General features: G+C 41.4%; 1 protein-coding gene across 1 annotated transcript in view; it reads right to left on the bottom strand.

Annotated features, from left to right (window-relative positions):
- DNAI1 (dynein axonemal intermediate chain 1) overlaps positions 1-16,033 on the bottom strand; it is a 185,016-nt gene that overhangs the window by 143,181 nt on the left and 25,802 nt on the right. Inside the window, exon 5 of the mRNA XM_058171975.1 lies at positions 15,419-15,542. Coding sequence (XP_058027958.1) covers positions 15,419-15,542 — 124 coding nt within the window. The remainder of the gene's footprint in view (positions 1-15,418; positions 15,543-16,033) is intronic.

Raw genomic sequence — 16,033 nt, 5'->3', positions numbered from 1 at the left:
GAGTCTGATAATGAAGATGAATGGCCTGTCATGCCTCCAGTCCCCAGCCCTGGCCCCATGCCCGGACAGGATGTCAGGAATGAACAAACAAACCTCACTCCTACAGCGTGTGAGCAGGGAGCCAGCCACGTGCTGGAATTACCGACAGCAGATCCAGCTGAAGAGAATTCACAGTGGGAGGATCCTCGCTTCCGGAGATCTGAGAGGCGATGTCAGCAGAAGGAAGGGAGGGGCAGGCCTGGATAAGTGCTGAGTCATGGAGCCACACCCCACAACCTATATAAAGGACCTGCTTGAGTCAAGCAACTTTGAGTCAAGCAAAGTCTCATTTAGTTTGCTGAATTGAACTTGGATTCCTGCCTGCCCTGAGAAATCTGAAAGGAATTTGGCAAAGCTGCAGAGGCTTTGTGGCCACGCTTGATACGGACTTCCTAGACCCGGTCGTCGTCTACTCTCGACTTACAACAGTTCATTTAATGAACGTTCAGAGTTATGTCACTGAAAAAGTGATTTATGAACGTTTTTCACATTTATGACCGTTGCAGCATCCCCCTGGTCATGTGATTTACATTCAGACGCTTGGCAACTAACTCCTATTTATGACGGTCGCAGTGTCCCGGGGTCACGTGATCCCCTTTTGCGACCTTCTGACAAGCCAAGTCAACAGGGAAGCCAGCTTCATTTAACAACCGGGTTACTCACTTATTGTTTGGGATGAGTTTGACCCTGTGGCTCCTGAGGACATGGACAGGTTGTTGGGTAGGTTGAATGCCACCACGTGTTTACTGGACCCGTGCCCCTCTTGGCTGGTGCTGGCCACTCGAGAGGTGACACGAGGCTGGCTCCAGGCGATTACGATCGCTTCTTTGGTGGAGGGTGTCTTCCCGGCCGCCTTGAAAGAGGCGGTGGTGAGGCCCCTCCTCAAGAAGCCTTCCCTGGACCCGGCTGTTTTAGGTAATTATCGTCGGTCTCAACCCGCCGCGAAGGTTGTAGAGAGTATGGTGGCATATCAATTTCCTTGCACCTGGATGAAACTGTCTATCTAGACCCGTTCCAGTCAGGTTCATCTCCTCTAGGACTGACTTGTTTGTTCGCCATGCAGTCCAAGGGACTCGCAGGAATCTTCTCCAGCACCAGAGTTCAAAGGCCTCCATTCTTTGGCGCTCAGCCTTCCTTATGGTCCAACTTTCACAGCCATCCATTGCAACTGGGAAAACCAGAGCCTTGACTATACACACTTTTGTTGGTAGGGTGATGTCGTCTCTGCTTTTTAGTACGCTGTCTAGATTTGCCATAGCTTTCCTCCCCAGGAGCAAGCGTCTTTTAATTTCTTGGCTGCAGTCCCCATCTGCGGTATTTTGGAGCCCAGGAAAATAAAATCTGTCACTACCTCCATTTCTTCCCCATCTATCTGCCAGGAATTGAGAGGGCCAAATGCCATGATTTTAGTTTTCTTAATGTTCTTCTCTATATAGCCCCTCAAATACTGGAATACTGCTGTCATGTCCACCTTGGTCCTTCTTTTCATTAAATTAGAGAATGGAATGGAACGGAATGGAATGAAATAGAAATAGAAATATAGAAATAGAAAGAATGGAATGGAATGGAATGGAATGGAATGGAATGGAATGGAATGGAATGGAATGGAATAGAATAGAATAGAATAGAATAGAATAGAATAGAACAGTTGGAAGGCACATTGGAGATCTTCTAGTCCAATCTGCCACCCAATTAGGAGACACTACTACACCATCTCTGACAGATGGCAGTCCAGCCTCTTCTTGAAAGCCTCCAGTGATGAGACTTCCACAACTTCCGAAGGCAACTTCTGTTCCATGGGTGGATTGTTCTCACTGTCAGAAAATTCCTCCTTATTTCCATGTTGAATCTCTCCTTGATCAGTTTCCATCCATTGTTTATTGTCTCGCCTTCTGGTGCTTTGGAGAATAGCTTGACTCCTTCCTCTCTGGGGCAGCCCCTCAAATATTGGAAGATGCTATCATGTCTCCCCTAATCCTTCTTTTCATTAAAACTAGACATACTCAGTTCCTACAACCGTTCTTCATATGTTTTAGCCTCCAGTCTCCTCATCATCGTGGTTGCTCTTCTCTGCACTTTTTCTAGGGAAAGGGACTTTGCTAGAGAAATCCATAATCCATGATGATTTTTGATGTGTAATGTAACGTTTTTGATATTATACGTTGTGAAGGGAAACTATTCCATGGATTCATCATTCCCGTCATCAGGAAATTGCTTTTTATTTCCAGGTGGGATCTCCCTCCCTCTGAGGAGCTTCTTGTCCTGCCCTCAAGTGCAGTGGGGGAATAAATTGAGCCCCTCTTTCCTATGACTGCCCTTCAAGGACCGTTCTATTGTCTCTCCCTTGAACCTTCTCTTTATTAAGCTAAAAACATTCCTAGTTTTTTTAGCTGCTCAGCGTATCTTTTAGCTGCTCAGCGTATCTGTTGTGCCTCGTCCTCCCTCCTCTCCTCAGCTGGGCCCCTCCCATCTCCTCCTGGGCCTGCTATCAGATTCGGAGTCTGATAATGAAGATGAATGGCCTGTCATGCCTCCAGTCCCCAGCCCTGGCCCCATGCCCGGACAGGATGTCAGGAATGAACAAACAAACCTCACTCCTACAGCGTGTGAGCAGGGAGCCAGCCACGTGCTGGAATTACCAACAGCAGATCCAGCTGAAGAGAATTCACAGTGGGAGGATCCTCGCTTCCGGAGATCTGAGAGGCGATGTCAGCAGAAGGAAGGGCGGGGCAGGCCTGGATAAGTGCTGAGTCATGGAGCCACACCCCACAGCCTATATAAAGGACCAGCTTGAGTCAAGCAACTTTGAGTCAAGCAAAGGCTCAAGCTCAATCCTCCAAGACAGAGTGGCTGTGGATGCGCATCCCATAGTCAGCTAAATCGTGACCATGAGGTGGCGAGTGGCCCCGATGGAAAGGGTCCTCCATTCCAATATATATTTTTCTTGTGTACAGTCTTTCAAGTAGGCAGAAATTTTGCCATTTCTGCTAAATTTGATACTTTACTAATCCATTCTCCAATTGTAGGTAAGTCTTCTTTCTTAAACTAATACATAATAATTCCTAACTTCACTCAAAACTAATTGATATTTTTAATCTGATACTTATTTTGAATATAATCAATCCACTTCCTCCATTCCAATATATATTTTTCTTGTGTACAGTCTTTCAAGTAGGCAGAAATTTTGCCATTTCTGCTAAATTTGATACTTTACTAATCCATTCTCCAATTGTAGGTAAGTCTTCTTTCTTAAACTAATACATAATAATTCCTAACTTCACTCAAAACTAATTGATATTTTTAATCTGATACTTATTTTGAATATAATCAATCCACTTCCTCCATTCCAATATATATTTTTCTTGTGTACAGTCTTTCAAGTAGGCAGAAATTTTGCCATTTCTGCTAAATTTGATACTTTACTAATCCATTCTCCAATTGTAGGTAAGTCTTCTTTCTTCCAATATTGTGCAATCAATAATCTTGCAGCAGTTCATTTAGCGACCATTCAAAGTTACAACGGCACTGAAAAAAGTGAGTTACGGCCATTTTTCACACATACAACCACGTGGTCACGTGATCAAAATTCAGACACTCGGCAACTGACTCATATTTATGACGGTCGCAGTGTCCCAGGGTCATGTGACTCCCTTTAATGCAACCTCAAGGGGGAAGCCAGATTCACTTAACAAGGGCCTCGCTTAGCAACAGAACTTCTGGGCTCAATTGTGGTCATAAGTCAAGGACTACCTGTCCTGCCAACTTTCCATAACTTCCCAGTTCTCCCGTAACGTTCTTGGGAGGGCAAATGACAAAGGTGAACCGCGTACACTTACAATTCCTACAAGGACGTTCTATATGACAATCATATTAGCCCTTTGACTTTGTGGGTTTCTATTTGGAAATTAACCTTTTCACATCCCTGGATGAAGGTAGTGATTTTGCAGGACCTCCAAGGCAGAGGTGGGTTTCAGCAGGTTCTGACCAGTTCTGGAGAACTGGTAGTGGAAATTTTGAGTAGTTCGGAGAACCGGTAAATGCCACCTCTGACTGGCCCTGCCCCCATCTATTCTCTGCCTCCCAAGTCCCAGCTGATCGGGAGGAAATGTGGACTTTGCAGTATCCTTCCCCTGCCATGCCCACCAAGCCATGCCCACAGAACCGGTAGTAAAAAAATTTGAAACCTACCACTGCTCCAAGGTCCTTTCCACCTCTATTCTGATTGAATCGTGACACTACAAACAAAACTTTGTGCTCTCTCTCTGTGTGTCTGTCTGTGTGTCACATCTGCAAAGTTGAAGTTTTCAACAAGCTCATCACAGTCTCAGAATCCCATTCTTTTTTTTTTTTTTTTGCAAATTTTTTTTATTTTTCCATAATAATTCCTAACTTCACTCAAAACTAATTGATATTTTTAATCTGATACTTATTTTGAATATAATCAATCCACTTCCTCCATTCCAATATATATTTTTCTTGTGTACAGTCTTTCAAGTAGGCAGAAATTTTGCCATTTCTGCTAAATTTGATACTTTACTAATCCATTCTCCAATTGTAGGTAAGTCTTCTTTCTTCCAATATTGTGCAATCAATAATCTTGCAGCAGTTCATTTAGCGACCATTCAAAGTTACAACGGCACTGAAAAGTGAGTTACGGCCATTTTTCACACATACAACCACGTGGTCACGTGATCCCCTTTGCGACCTTCTGACAAGCCAAGTCAACAGGGAAGCCAGATTCACTTAACGACTGTGGCAAGAAAGGTCGTAAAACGGGGCAAAACTCACTTAACAAGGGCCTCGCTTAGCAACAGAACTTCTGGGCTCAATTGTGGTCATAAGTCAAGGACTACCTGTCCTGCCAACTTTCCATAACTTCCCAGTTCTCCCGTAACGTTCTTGGGAGGGCAAATGACAAAGGTGAACCGCGTACACTTACAATTCCTACAAGGACGTTCTATATGACAATCATATTAGCCCTTTGACTTTGTGGGTTTCTATTTGGAAATTAACCTTTTTCACATCCCCTGGATGAAGGTAGTGATTTTTGCAGGACCTCCAAGGCAGAGGTGGGTTTCAGCAGGTTCTGACCAGTTCTGGAGAACTGGTAGTGGAAATTTTGAGTAGTTCGGAGAACCGGTAAATGCCACCTCTGACTGGCCCTGCCCCCATCTATTCTCTGCCTCCCAAGTCCCAGCTGATCGGGAGGAAATGTGGACTTTGCAGTATCCTTCCCCTGCCATGCCCACCAAGCCATGCCCACAGAACCGGTAGTAAAAAAATTTGAAACCTACCACTGCTCCAAGGTCCTTTCCACCTCTATTCTGATTGAATCGTGACACTACAAACAAAACTTTGTGCTCTCTCTCGCTCTCTCTCTGTGTGTCTGTCTGTCTGTCTGTGTGTCACATCTGCAAAGTTGAAGTTTTCAACAAGCTCATCACAGTCTCAGAATCCCATTCTTTTTTTTTTTTTTTTGCAAATTTTTTTTATTTTTCCATAATAATTCCTAACTTCACTCAAAACTAATTGATATTTTTAATCTGATACTTATTTTGAATATAATCAATCCACTTCCTCCATTCCAATATATATTTTTCTTGTGTACAGTCTTTCAAGTAGGCAGAAATTTTGCCATTTCTGCTAAATTTGATACTTTACTAATCCATTCTCCAATTGTAGGTAATTCTTCTTTCTTAAACTAATACATAATAATTCCTAACTTCACTCAAAAACTAATTGATATTTTTTAATCTGATACTTATTTTGAATATAATCAATCCACTTCCTCCATTCCAATATATATTTTTCTTGTGTACAGTCTTTCAAGTAGGCAGAAATTTTGCCATTTCTGCTAAATTTGATACTTTACTAATCCATTCTCCAATTGTAGGTAAGTCTTCTTTCTTAAACTAATACATAATAATTCCTAACTTCACTCAAAACTAATTGATATTTTTAATCTGATACTTATTTTGAATATAATCAATCCACTTCCTCCATTCCAATATATATTTTTCTTGTGTACAGTCTTTCAAGTAGGCAGAAATTTTGCCATTTCTGCTAAATTTGATACTTTACTAATCCATTCTCCAATTGTAGGTAAGTCTTCTTTCTTAAACTAATACATAATAATTCCTACAAGGACGTTCTATATGACAATCATATTAGCCCTTTGACTTTGTGGGTTTCTATTTGAAATTAACCTTTTCACATCCCTGGATGAAGGTAGTGATTTTGCAGGACCTCCAAGGTCCCTTCCAGCTCTATTCTGATTGAATCGTGACACTACAAACAAAACTTTGTGCTCTCTCTCGCTCTCTCTCTGTGTGTCTGTCTGTCTGTCTGTGTGTCACATCTGCAAAGTTGAAGTTTTCAACAAGCTCATCACAGTCTCAGAATCCCATTCTTTTTTTTTTTGCAAATTTTTATTTTTCCATAATAATTCCTAACTTCACTCAAAAACTAATTGATATTTTTAATCTGATACTTATTTTGAATATAATCAATCCACTTCCACCATTCCAATATATATTTTTCTTGTGTACAGTCTTTCAAGTAGGCAGGAATATTTACCATTTCTGCTAATTGTGCTACTTTACTAATCCATTCTCCAATTGTAGGTAAGTCTTCTTTCTTCCAATATTGTGCAATCAATAATCTTGCAGCAGTTATTAAATTCAGAATCAGTTTTGTCTCTATAACAGTGCAATCTGAGATTATTCCTAATAAAAGAACTGTGGAACAAACTTGATCTTCTTTTCAAAATGTTCTGCATAATCCACCATATTTTTAATCCAAAAGGCTTTAACTTTTTGCAAGTCCACCATATATGATAATAGGTAGCATCCTCACAATCACATCTCCAACATTTTGCTTTCACATTTGGATACATACATGACAGTTTTTAGGATCTAAATGCCATCTATGTGCTGGCCACTCGAGAGGTGACACGAGGCTGGCTCAGGCGATTACGATCGCTTCTTTGGTGGAGGTGTCTTCCGGCCGCCTTGAAAGAGGCGGTGGTGAGGCCCCTCCTCAAGAAGCCTTCCCTGGACCCGACTGTTTTGGGTAATTATCGTCCGGTCTCAACCTTGCCGCGAAGGTTGTAGAGAGTATGGTGGCATATCAATTCCTTGCACCTGGATGAAACTGTCTATCTAGACCCGTTCCAGTCCGGTTTTCGTTACAGCACGGAGACGGCTTTGGTCGCGTTGGTGGATGATCTCTGGAGGGCCAGGGATAGGGTTGTTCCTCTGCCCTGGTCCTATTAGACCTCTCAGCGGCTTTCGATACCATCGACCATGGTATCCTGCTGCGCGGTTGGAGGATTGGGAGTGGGAGGCACCGTTTATCGGTGGTTCTCCTCCTATCTCTCCGACCGTCGCAGTCGGTGTTGACGGGGCAGAGGTCGGCCCCGAGGCGCCTCACTTGTGGGTGCAGGGTGATCCTCTCGCCCCTTCTGTTTAACATCTACATGAAGCCGCTGGGTGAGATCATCAGTGGTTTCGGTGTGAAATACCAGCTGTATGCGGATGACACCCAGCTGTACTTTTCTACAACGGACCACCCCAACGAAGCTATCGAAGTGCTGTCCCGGTGCCTGGAGGCCGTACGGGTCTGGATGGGGAGAAATAGGCTCAAGCTCAATCCCTCCAAGACAGAGTGGCTGTGGATGCCGGCATCCCGGTACAGTCAGCTAAATCCGCGGCTGACCATCGGTGGCGAGTCATTGGCCCCGATGGAAAGGGTCCGTAGCTGAAATGTTAGGCATGGACCCTCGAGAAGTTGATTTTCAAATTGATAAGGCATACAGGGTTAATTCTTGGGTAGCGAGGCAGAAAAAGCTCCCAAGAGATATTGTAATTTATTTTTTAACTTCTACAATAAGAAATCAGATTTTGCAAGCTACATACCAAAAGAAATTGCAAATAGCAGAACAGGAGGTGTTGGTTTTGAAAGAGATCCCTGCTAAAATGTTAAAGGATAGAAGGGATTTTAGGTTTTTTACACAAGAGCTTAAGAAGCATCAGATTCAATATAGATGGGAGGTTCCAATTGGTTTAACAGTATTTTTTCAAGGCAGGAGATATCGAATTGATACTGAACTGAAAGCAAAAGATTTTCTTTTTAATGTATTGAAAGTGGATGTAGAAACAGTGGATAAAAGTCTTCAAGAGAAACAGAGTGGGGAAGCTGAAACTGCACCTGTGATATCAGTCCCTCAAGAACAATCTCAGGAACAAAGAGTGACAAGGGGAGCTATTAGGCGTAAGGAGATGGAGGAACGACTTCAAAGACAAGAACGGGATTCTACTACTGAAGCTGTGGGAGGAGCCAAGCCGAAGAGTGAGGGTCTTCAGCTAATTGCTCAGAAGCTTCAAGAGGCCAGAGATGGCAAATAAATTTTGACATGGAATGTTAATGGTTTAAATTCAGCACAGGAAACAACAATTATTGGTACATAATCCACATGATTTAAAAACTATTGAGGCGATAAAGATATTACAGAGTCAATTTAATATGTTAATGGCAGATCAGGTGGCAACCAATATACAATATGCTAAACATAATACTTTTTGTAATGCCAATAAATCAGGAGGTGGTTGGCTTATATGTTAAGGAAAAGACAGAAAGCACGTACTATTGAAGGAATTGAATACAAGGGTAAAGTGCGATTTCAACAGGATAAAATTAAAAAAGCTTTCTTGGAATATTATACAAATTTATATGCCAGAGATACAATATTGAATATGGATATTGATAAATATTTGAAAGAATATAAGGTTAAAGGTTTAACTAATGAACAAAGGGAAGAGTTGAATCGGCCTATAACTTCTGAGGAAATTATTTGGGTAATAAAGCAATTAAAAATATGAATACACATCAGAGGGAAGAATTAGAAAGAATAACTGGATATGAAGTAGTTAAAAGGTTAAATACTTAGGAGTATACATTACAGCATCGAATGTAAAATTATATAAAACAATTATGAGGTATTGTGGGGAAAAGTAATTAAAGAAATGGAGAAATGGAAGAAGTTACAATTATCATTGTTGGGAAGAGTGGCAGCTATAAAATGAATGTTTTGCCTAGATTTTTATTTTTGTTTCAAATGATTCCAATTTTGAAGAAAGATGCAAATTTACAAGAATGGCAAAAGGGATTAATAAATTTATATGCCAGAGATACAATATTGAATATGGATATTGATAAATATTTGAAAGAATATAAGGTTAAAGGTTTAACTAATGAACAAAGGGAAGAGTTGAATCGGCCTATAACTTCTGAGGAAATTATTTGGGTAATAAAGCAATTAAGAATATGAATACACATCAGAGGGAAGAATTAGAAAGAATAACTGGATATGAAGTAGTTAAAAGGTTAAATACTTAGGAGTATACATTACAGCATCGAATGTAAAATTATATAAAACAATTATGAGGTATTGTGGGGAAAAGTAATTAAAGAAATGGAGAAATGGAAGAAGTTACAATTATCATTGTTGGGAAGAGTGGCAGCTATAAAATGAATGTTTTGCCTAGATTTTTATTTTTGTTTCAAATGATTCCAATTTTGAAGAAAGATGCAAATTTACAAGAATGGCAAAAGGGATTAATAAATTTGTATGGAAGGGTAAAAACCGAGGATAAAGTTAAAACAACTGCATCATAGTACAATTTCAAATTAGGCATTTTTAATATTATTGAGTAAGATACGTGGTTTAGATCGAATAAAAGGAATTAGAATTAAAAATCAAGATTATAAATTAAGAGCGTTTGCAGATGATTTGGTTGTTTCTTTATCTCAACCAATACATTCAGCTGTATATTTGATGGAGACAATTGATCAGTATAGTAAGGTATCTGGGTTTAAAGTGAATCAACAGAAGACAAAAATGATAATTAAAAATATGAATACACATCAGAGGGAAGAATTAGAAAGAATAACTGGATATGAAGTAGTTAAAAAGGTTAAATACTTAGGAGTATACATTACAGCATCGAATGTAAAATTATATAAAAACAATTATGAGGTATTGTGGGGAAAAGTAATTAAAGAAATGGAGAAATGGAAGAAGTTACAATTATCATTGTTGGGAAGAGTGGCAGCTATAAAAATGAATGTTTTGCCTAGATTTTTATTTTTGTTTCAAATGATTCCAATTTTGAAGAAAGATGCAAATTTACAAGAATGGCAAAAGGGATTAATAAATTTGTATGGAAGGGTCTCAGGGTTTAAAGTGAATCAAAATAAAACAAAAGTGTTAACCAAAAATATGATTAAGAACCAGAAAGAAAAACTAGAGGAAATAACAGGATTTGAAATTGTAAAAAAGGTTAAATATTTAGGAGTCTTTCTTACATCATCAAATGGAAAATTGTATAAGAATAATTATGATGTGGTATGGCAAAAAATTCAGAAGGAAATGAATACTTGGAAAAATTACAATTATCTTTGTTAGGAGAATAGCAGCAATAAAAATGAATGTTTTGCCTAAATTCTTGTTCTTGTTTCAGATGATACCAATAATTAAGAAAGATAAAAATTTGGATGAATGGCAGATTGGAATTAATAAATTTATATGGGAAGGGAAAAAAGCGAGAGTCAAAATGAAAATAATGCAAGATACACGGAAAGAGGAGGATTAAAATGCCTAATTTAAAATTGTATTATGAAGCAGTTGTTCTTTCGGTATTAAGTGATTGGTTTAATTTGACGGAGGAAAGGATTTTGAATATAGAAGGTTATGATTTATTATATGGTTGGCATGCATATTTATTGTATGATAAGAAAGTAGATAAAGCTTTTAAGAATCATGTGTTGAGAATTTCTCTTCATGTGTCTGGAAAAAATATTATTATAAGTTAAATTACAAAATTCCTATATGGGCATGTCCTAGGCACGCAGTAGAGAATATAAATATAGAACAGGAACAAGAAATGATTACTTATAAAGATCTTTTATACAATGAGAGGGGAAATTTACAACTAAAATCTTTGGATACATTAAAAGAAGAAGGGAGGAATTATACTTGGTTTCAATATGGACAGTTAAAGGCTAGATGGAAAGAAGATCAGAAAATTGGTATCATTCAAAATGAAGAAAATTTGGTTAAACAAATTAGAAATCAAACTCAGGGGCATATAAAGAGATTGTATACTGTGTTGATAGAAATAGATTCTGAAAGAGATTTAATAAAGGATTGTATGATAAAATGGGCACAGAATATTCAAGAACCAATAATGTTGGAAACATGGGGAAAAAATTTGGGTTAGAAATGTTAAATTTACGCAAGCGCAGAATTTAAGGGAAAATTTTTATAAGATGTTTTATAGATGGCATTTAGATCCTAAGAAATTATCATGTATGTATCCAGATATGCAAGCGAAATGTTGGAGATGTAATTGTGATGATGCTACATATTTTCATGTATGGTGGACTTGTAAGAAAATTAAGTCTTTTTGGATAAGAATCTGGTGGATTATGCAGAATGTTTTGAAGAAGAAGATAAAGTTCCTACCGCAATTTTTCCTTTTGGGAATAACAACGGACTGTACAGTGATTGAGACTAAGTTGATTTTGAACTTAATAACAGCAGCACGACTGTTGATTGGACAATATTGGAAGAAAAAAGAATTACCCACAATAGAAGAATGGATATTGAAAGTTTCCAATTTGGCTGAGATGGCTAAAATCTCAGCCTTCTTGAAAGACAGTACTCAAGAAAAATATTTAAATGAATGGAAGAACTGGATTGATTATATTCAAAATAGATATCAGATTAAGAAATTTCGGATTGCTTTTGAATGAAGGATGTTATTTTGATTTTAATGGAAGAAGTCAGGTTATGTGAGAGAAAGATTATAATTGTGTTAGATTTTAAAAATTTAATGTATGACTGTTTTGTTTAAGGAACTATACCTTGTGTTTGCTCCGGGAAGTCCGGGGAGGGGGTTTAGGAGGGAGGGGAGGGGAAAAATTTAATTGTTGTAAAACTATTTTAATAAAAAAAAAGAAAAAAAAGAAAGGGTCCGCAACTTAGGCGTCCTCCTGGATGAACGGCTGTCTCTAGAAGATCATCTGGCGGCCGTCTCCAGGAGAGCGTTCTACCAGGTTCGCCTGGTACGCCAGTTGCGCCTTTCTGGACCGGGATGCCCTATGCACGGTCACTCACGCACTGACGCTCGCCTGGATTACTGCAATGCTCTCTACATGGGGCTCCCCTTGAAGGGCATCCGGAGGCTGCAGTTAGTCCAGAATGCGGCTGCTGGAGATAGATGGAGCCCCGTGGCTCCGTGATAACACCCATCCTGCGCAGGCTGCACTGGCTACCTGTGGCTTTCGGGTGCGCTTCAAGGTTCTGGTGACCACCTTTAAAGCGCTCCATGGCATTGGGCGGGTTACTTACGGGACCGCCTACTGCTACCGAATATCTCTCACCGACCGTGCGCTCTCACAGAGAGGGTCTCCTCAGGGTGCCGTCAGCGCGGCAATGTCGTCTGGCGACACCCAGGGGAAGGGCCTTCTCTGTGGGGGCCCCCACCCTCTGGAATGAACTACCCCCCGGACTTCGTCAGCTTTCGGACCTCCGGACCTTCCGCCGCGGGCTTAAAACATATTTATTTAACTGTGCAGGACTGAGCTAGATTTTAAATTATCAGTTTTAAATTGGGTTTTATTCTATATTTTTAATTCTAAATTAACGGGCTTTTTAGAATAAGTTTTTTAATTGTTTTTTATATTGTATTTATGTGTTTTTAAATACACCGCCCTGAGTCCTTCGCGAGATAGGGCGGTATATAAATTTGATTAAATAAAATGATTAAATAAAATCAAAGGCAGTTAATTCACTTAACAACGGTGGCCAGAAGGATTGCAGAATGACCGTTTGTCACCCTGTTACAGCATCCCTATGGTCACGTGAACAACTTCTGTTACGGTCATATGTTGAGGACTACCTATACAGTGCCGACCCAGTGGGGAGCAAATGAAGTTGAAAAAAAAGTACAGGTAATCCTTGACTCAAGGCAGTTGATTTAGTGACCTTTCCAGGTTATTCTATTGGCATCCTTCAGTCTCTGGTATCGTGCTCTGGAAACAGCATCTGGGGTGGCTAAAAAGGCCAATTCAGGAGTAGCAATCCCTTCCACACTGAGGGCAGATATATTCTGTCCTTTCCAGGTTATGTCACTGAAAAAAGTGACTTATGGCCATTTTTCACATTTACGACCACTGCAGCATCTCCATGGTCAAATTTCAACCACCTGGGAACTGGCTCATATTTACGACGGTCGCAGTGTCCCTGGGTGATCCCCTTCTGCGACCTTTGGATAAAGCCAAGTCAATGAGGAAATCCAGATTCACTTAACAACTGTGTGACTAATTGATCACCTGGAGTGAATCTGTGGCAAGAAAGGTCATAAAACGGGGCAAAACTCCCTTAACAATTTCTCACTTAACAACATATATTTTGGGCTCAATTGTGGTCGTAAGTTGAGAGCTACCTGTAAGTTCTTTTTAGGGCCTCGGACTCTTTTTTTGTATCACGGTGTAATTATCATCCTTGCTTCCTGATCATTTATCCGCAAGATCCATCCAAAACATAAATCCTTTGTCCATAAACTGGCCTGCCCTGTACCCGAGTTTTTGAGGAAACAATTAATCCAAAGCCTTTGGTCAATAGCCAACGAAAGAAGTCTGTGAGATCATCCAACCCACCTGATTGCTGGTGCCTTCAAATGCCTTTGAAATATTCTCTTGGAGAAGCCCGGCTGGTTCTCCTTCAGCAACATCGATCTTTCATTATGTCTCAGGGTTTTTTCCCCCCCCTTCCATAATCCTTTTCCTCAATTTACTCAGGATTTTTTGTTTTTGTTTTTCAAAAGCCAGGTTCCTCCCAGATTGCCTTAGTCCCAGGCTGTTTTTCATTCCTGGGTTCTGGCTGGCGCCGGGTTTTCCGCTAGCTCATCTCTTCTGCAGAAGGCTTCCTTTTCCCAAATGTGCCTTTGGCAGGGTTTCTGGAGAGTGCTAGCGATTTCTTAGAGCTGAGCGTAGTTGTCACATCCTGTCTCTGTGCTGCGCGTTGTGACTTCCAGCAACCCGAAGATATCCTGGAAAAACACTTCATCATCTTGACTTTCCCGTTCCGCCTGCCTGATGCCAGTTCCCTTGAGTTAAACGCATTCCCTGTTTCAAGGTTGTCATTTCTAGGATAGGGCTCGCCCTATGGAACAATGGGTCTCAACCTTGGCCACTTTAAGACGGATGGACTTCGACTCCCAGAATTCCCCAGCCGTCCATTCTGGCTGCCGTTGGCTGTTGGGAGTCTCCTCTGCCTACAGTGGCCCCAAACTGGCAGGGAGCCTGTTTCCACCTTGAGAAAGGAAAACGTCGGAAGCTTCTGTGTCGGCCTTAAAGCTGAACAGCTCTTTAATAATCAACGGCTTCGAAAATCCTCCCAAACTCCGAGAAAAAAATATAGCACTGATGATATTACCTAGTTGGGTAATGAAACGTCTCCAAGAAAACAACCAAGCTTAGAAAGCAGCAAGGAGCCCACAGTGCTCTTCCTCTTCCTCCTCCTCTTCTTTTTCACAAACCTCCCTCCCTTCTAGCACTGATGATGTTACCTAGCTGGGTAATGAAACGTCTCCAAGAAAACAACCAAGCTCAGAGTCCAAGCTCCAAGGACCCCCAAGTATATTAAGGTCCATCTGTGTGGCTCATCCCTACTGCTTTCCTCCCCTCTCCAAGTTTGCCCCTCTGATCCTACTCAGATCCTGGTCTCTCCATCATGCAGAAGAAGCATGTTGTGCTTCGCCCGCCCTCCTCTCCTCAGCCGGGCCCCTCCCATCTCCTGCTATCTGAGCCAGAGACTGATAGTGAAGACGAACGGCCTGGCATGCCTCCAACCCCCAGCCCTGGCACCATGCCCGGACAGACTGAGCAAATAAACCTCCCCCCCCCACAGCGTGTGAGCATGATGAGCATGAAGCCAGTCACGAGCTAGAATTGCCGGCAGCTGGGCAGGCAGACGAAGGGCGGAGAGATCCCCGCTTCCGGAGAATGGAGAGGCGACATCAGCAAAAGGAAGGGAGGGGCAGGCCTGGATAAGTGCTGAGTCACGGAGCCACACCCCATGGCCTATATAAAGGATCTGCTTTTTGGGCATTCCTTGAGTCAGGCAAAGTCTCATCTGGTTTGCTGAAGTCACACCTTGGATTCCTGCCTGCCCTGAGAACTCTGACAGGACTTTGGCAAAGCTGCAGAGGCTTCGTGGCCACGCTTGATACAGACTTCCCAGACCCGGCCGTCAGAGGGGGAGTGGGACACGACAAAGCATTGCTGTGCCCGACTTGCTTAGGACAAAACCTACCGGAGGAACTGGCTCTTAAGCCCTGCCTGCGTCCCTCATCCGAATCTTTGAAGATCAGGTTCCCACAAAGAGAGAAGTGAACGGCCATCTGCTCCACCACAGAGGTTTGCTTGTAGGCTCTTTCCTTCGAAGAAAGGAAGAGAGAAGAACGGTTTCACTCCGGCTCTTGTTTACCCCGCCCAATTGTCGGCTGCTTTGGATAAGCAAACATGGGAAGAAACTTGCAAAAACTTTCAAACAGCAGTGATAGAATTGTCCCGTGTCTGGTTACTTCTTCTTCTTCTTTTTTTTTTAATATTCCTCTCCTTTTTCCTTCCTTCCCTGAATTTCCTCCCTTGCAGAGAGAAGAGCTTGCTTGGCCAAGCTATCTCTCCCTAAACTGCTTTTCTTCGCAGGCAGGTTGTGCTTCCCTGCAAGTGGGCTCAGCTCTGCAACCTTGGTTAGTGAATTAGCACCCGGGGCTAGCTTGTGCTGCTATCTGAAACTGGCATGATCCTAATCAATTTGATCCCAAGGCCTTCCTTTTGTTATCCGAAGTTGCCAAGACATTCCTTTCAGTGTGAATTCTCCACTGCGTGCTTGGTTACTCTCTTGTAATCCCTTTCTCTCCAATGA

This window comes from Ahaetulla prasina, chromosome 2 (genome assembly GCF_028640845.1).
Source record: "Ahaetulla prasina isolate Xishuangbanna chromosome 2, ASM2864084v1, whole genome shotgun sequence".
Lineage (NCBI taxonomy): Eukaryota > Metazoa > Chordata > Lepidosauria > Squamata > Colubridae > Ahaetulla > Ahaetulla prasina.
This window is presented reverse-complemented; position numbering and strand designations above follow the sequence as displayed.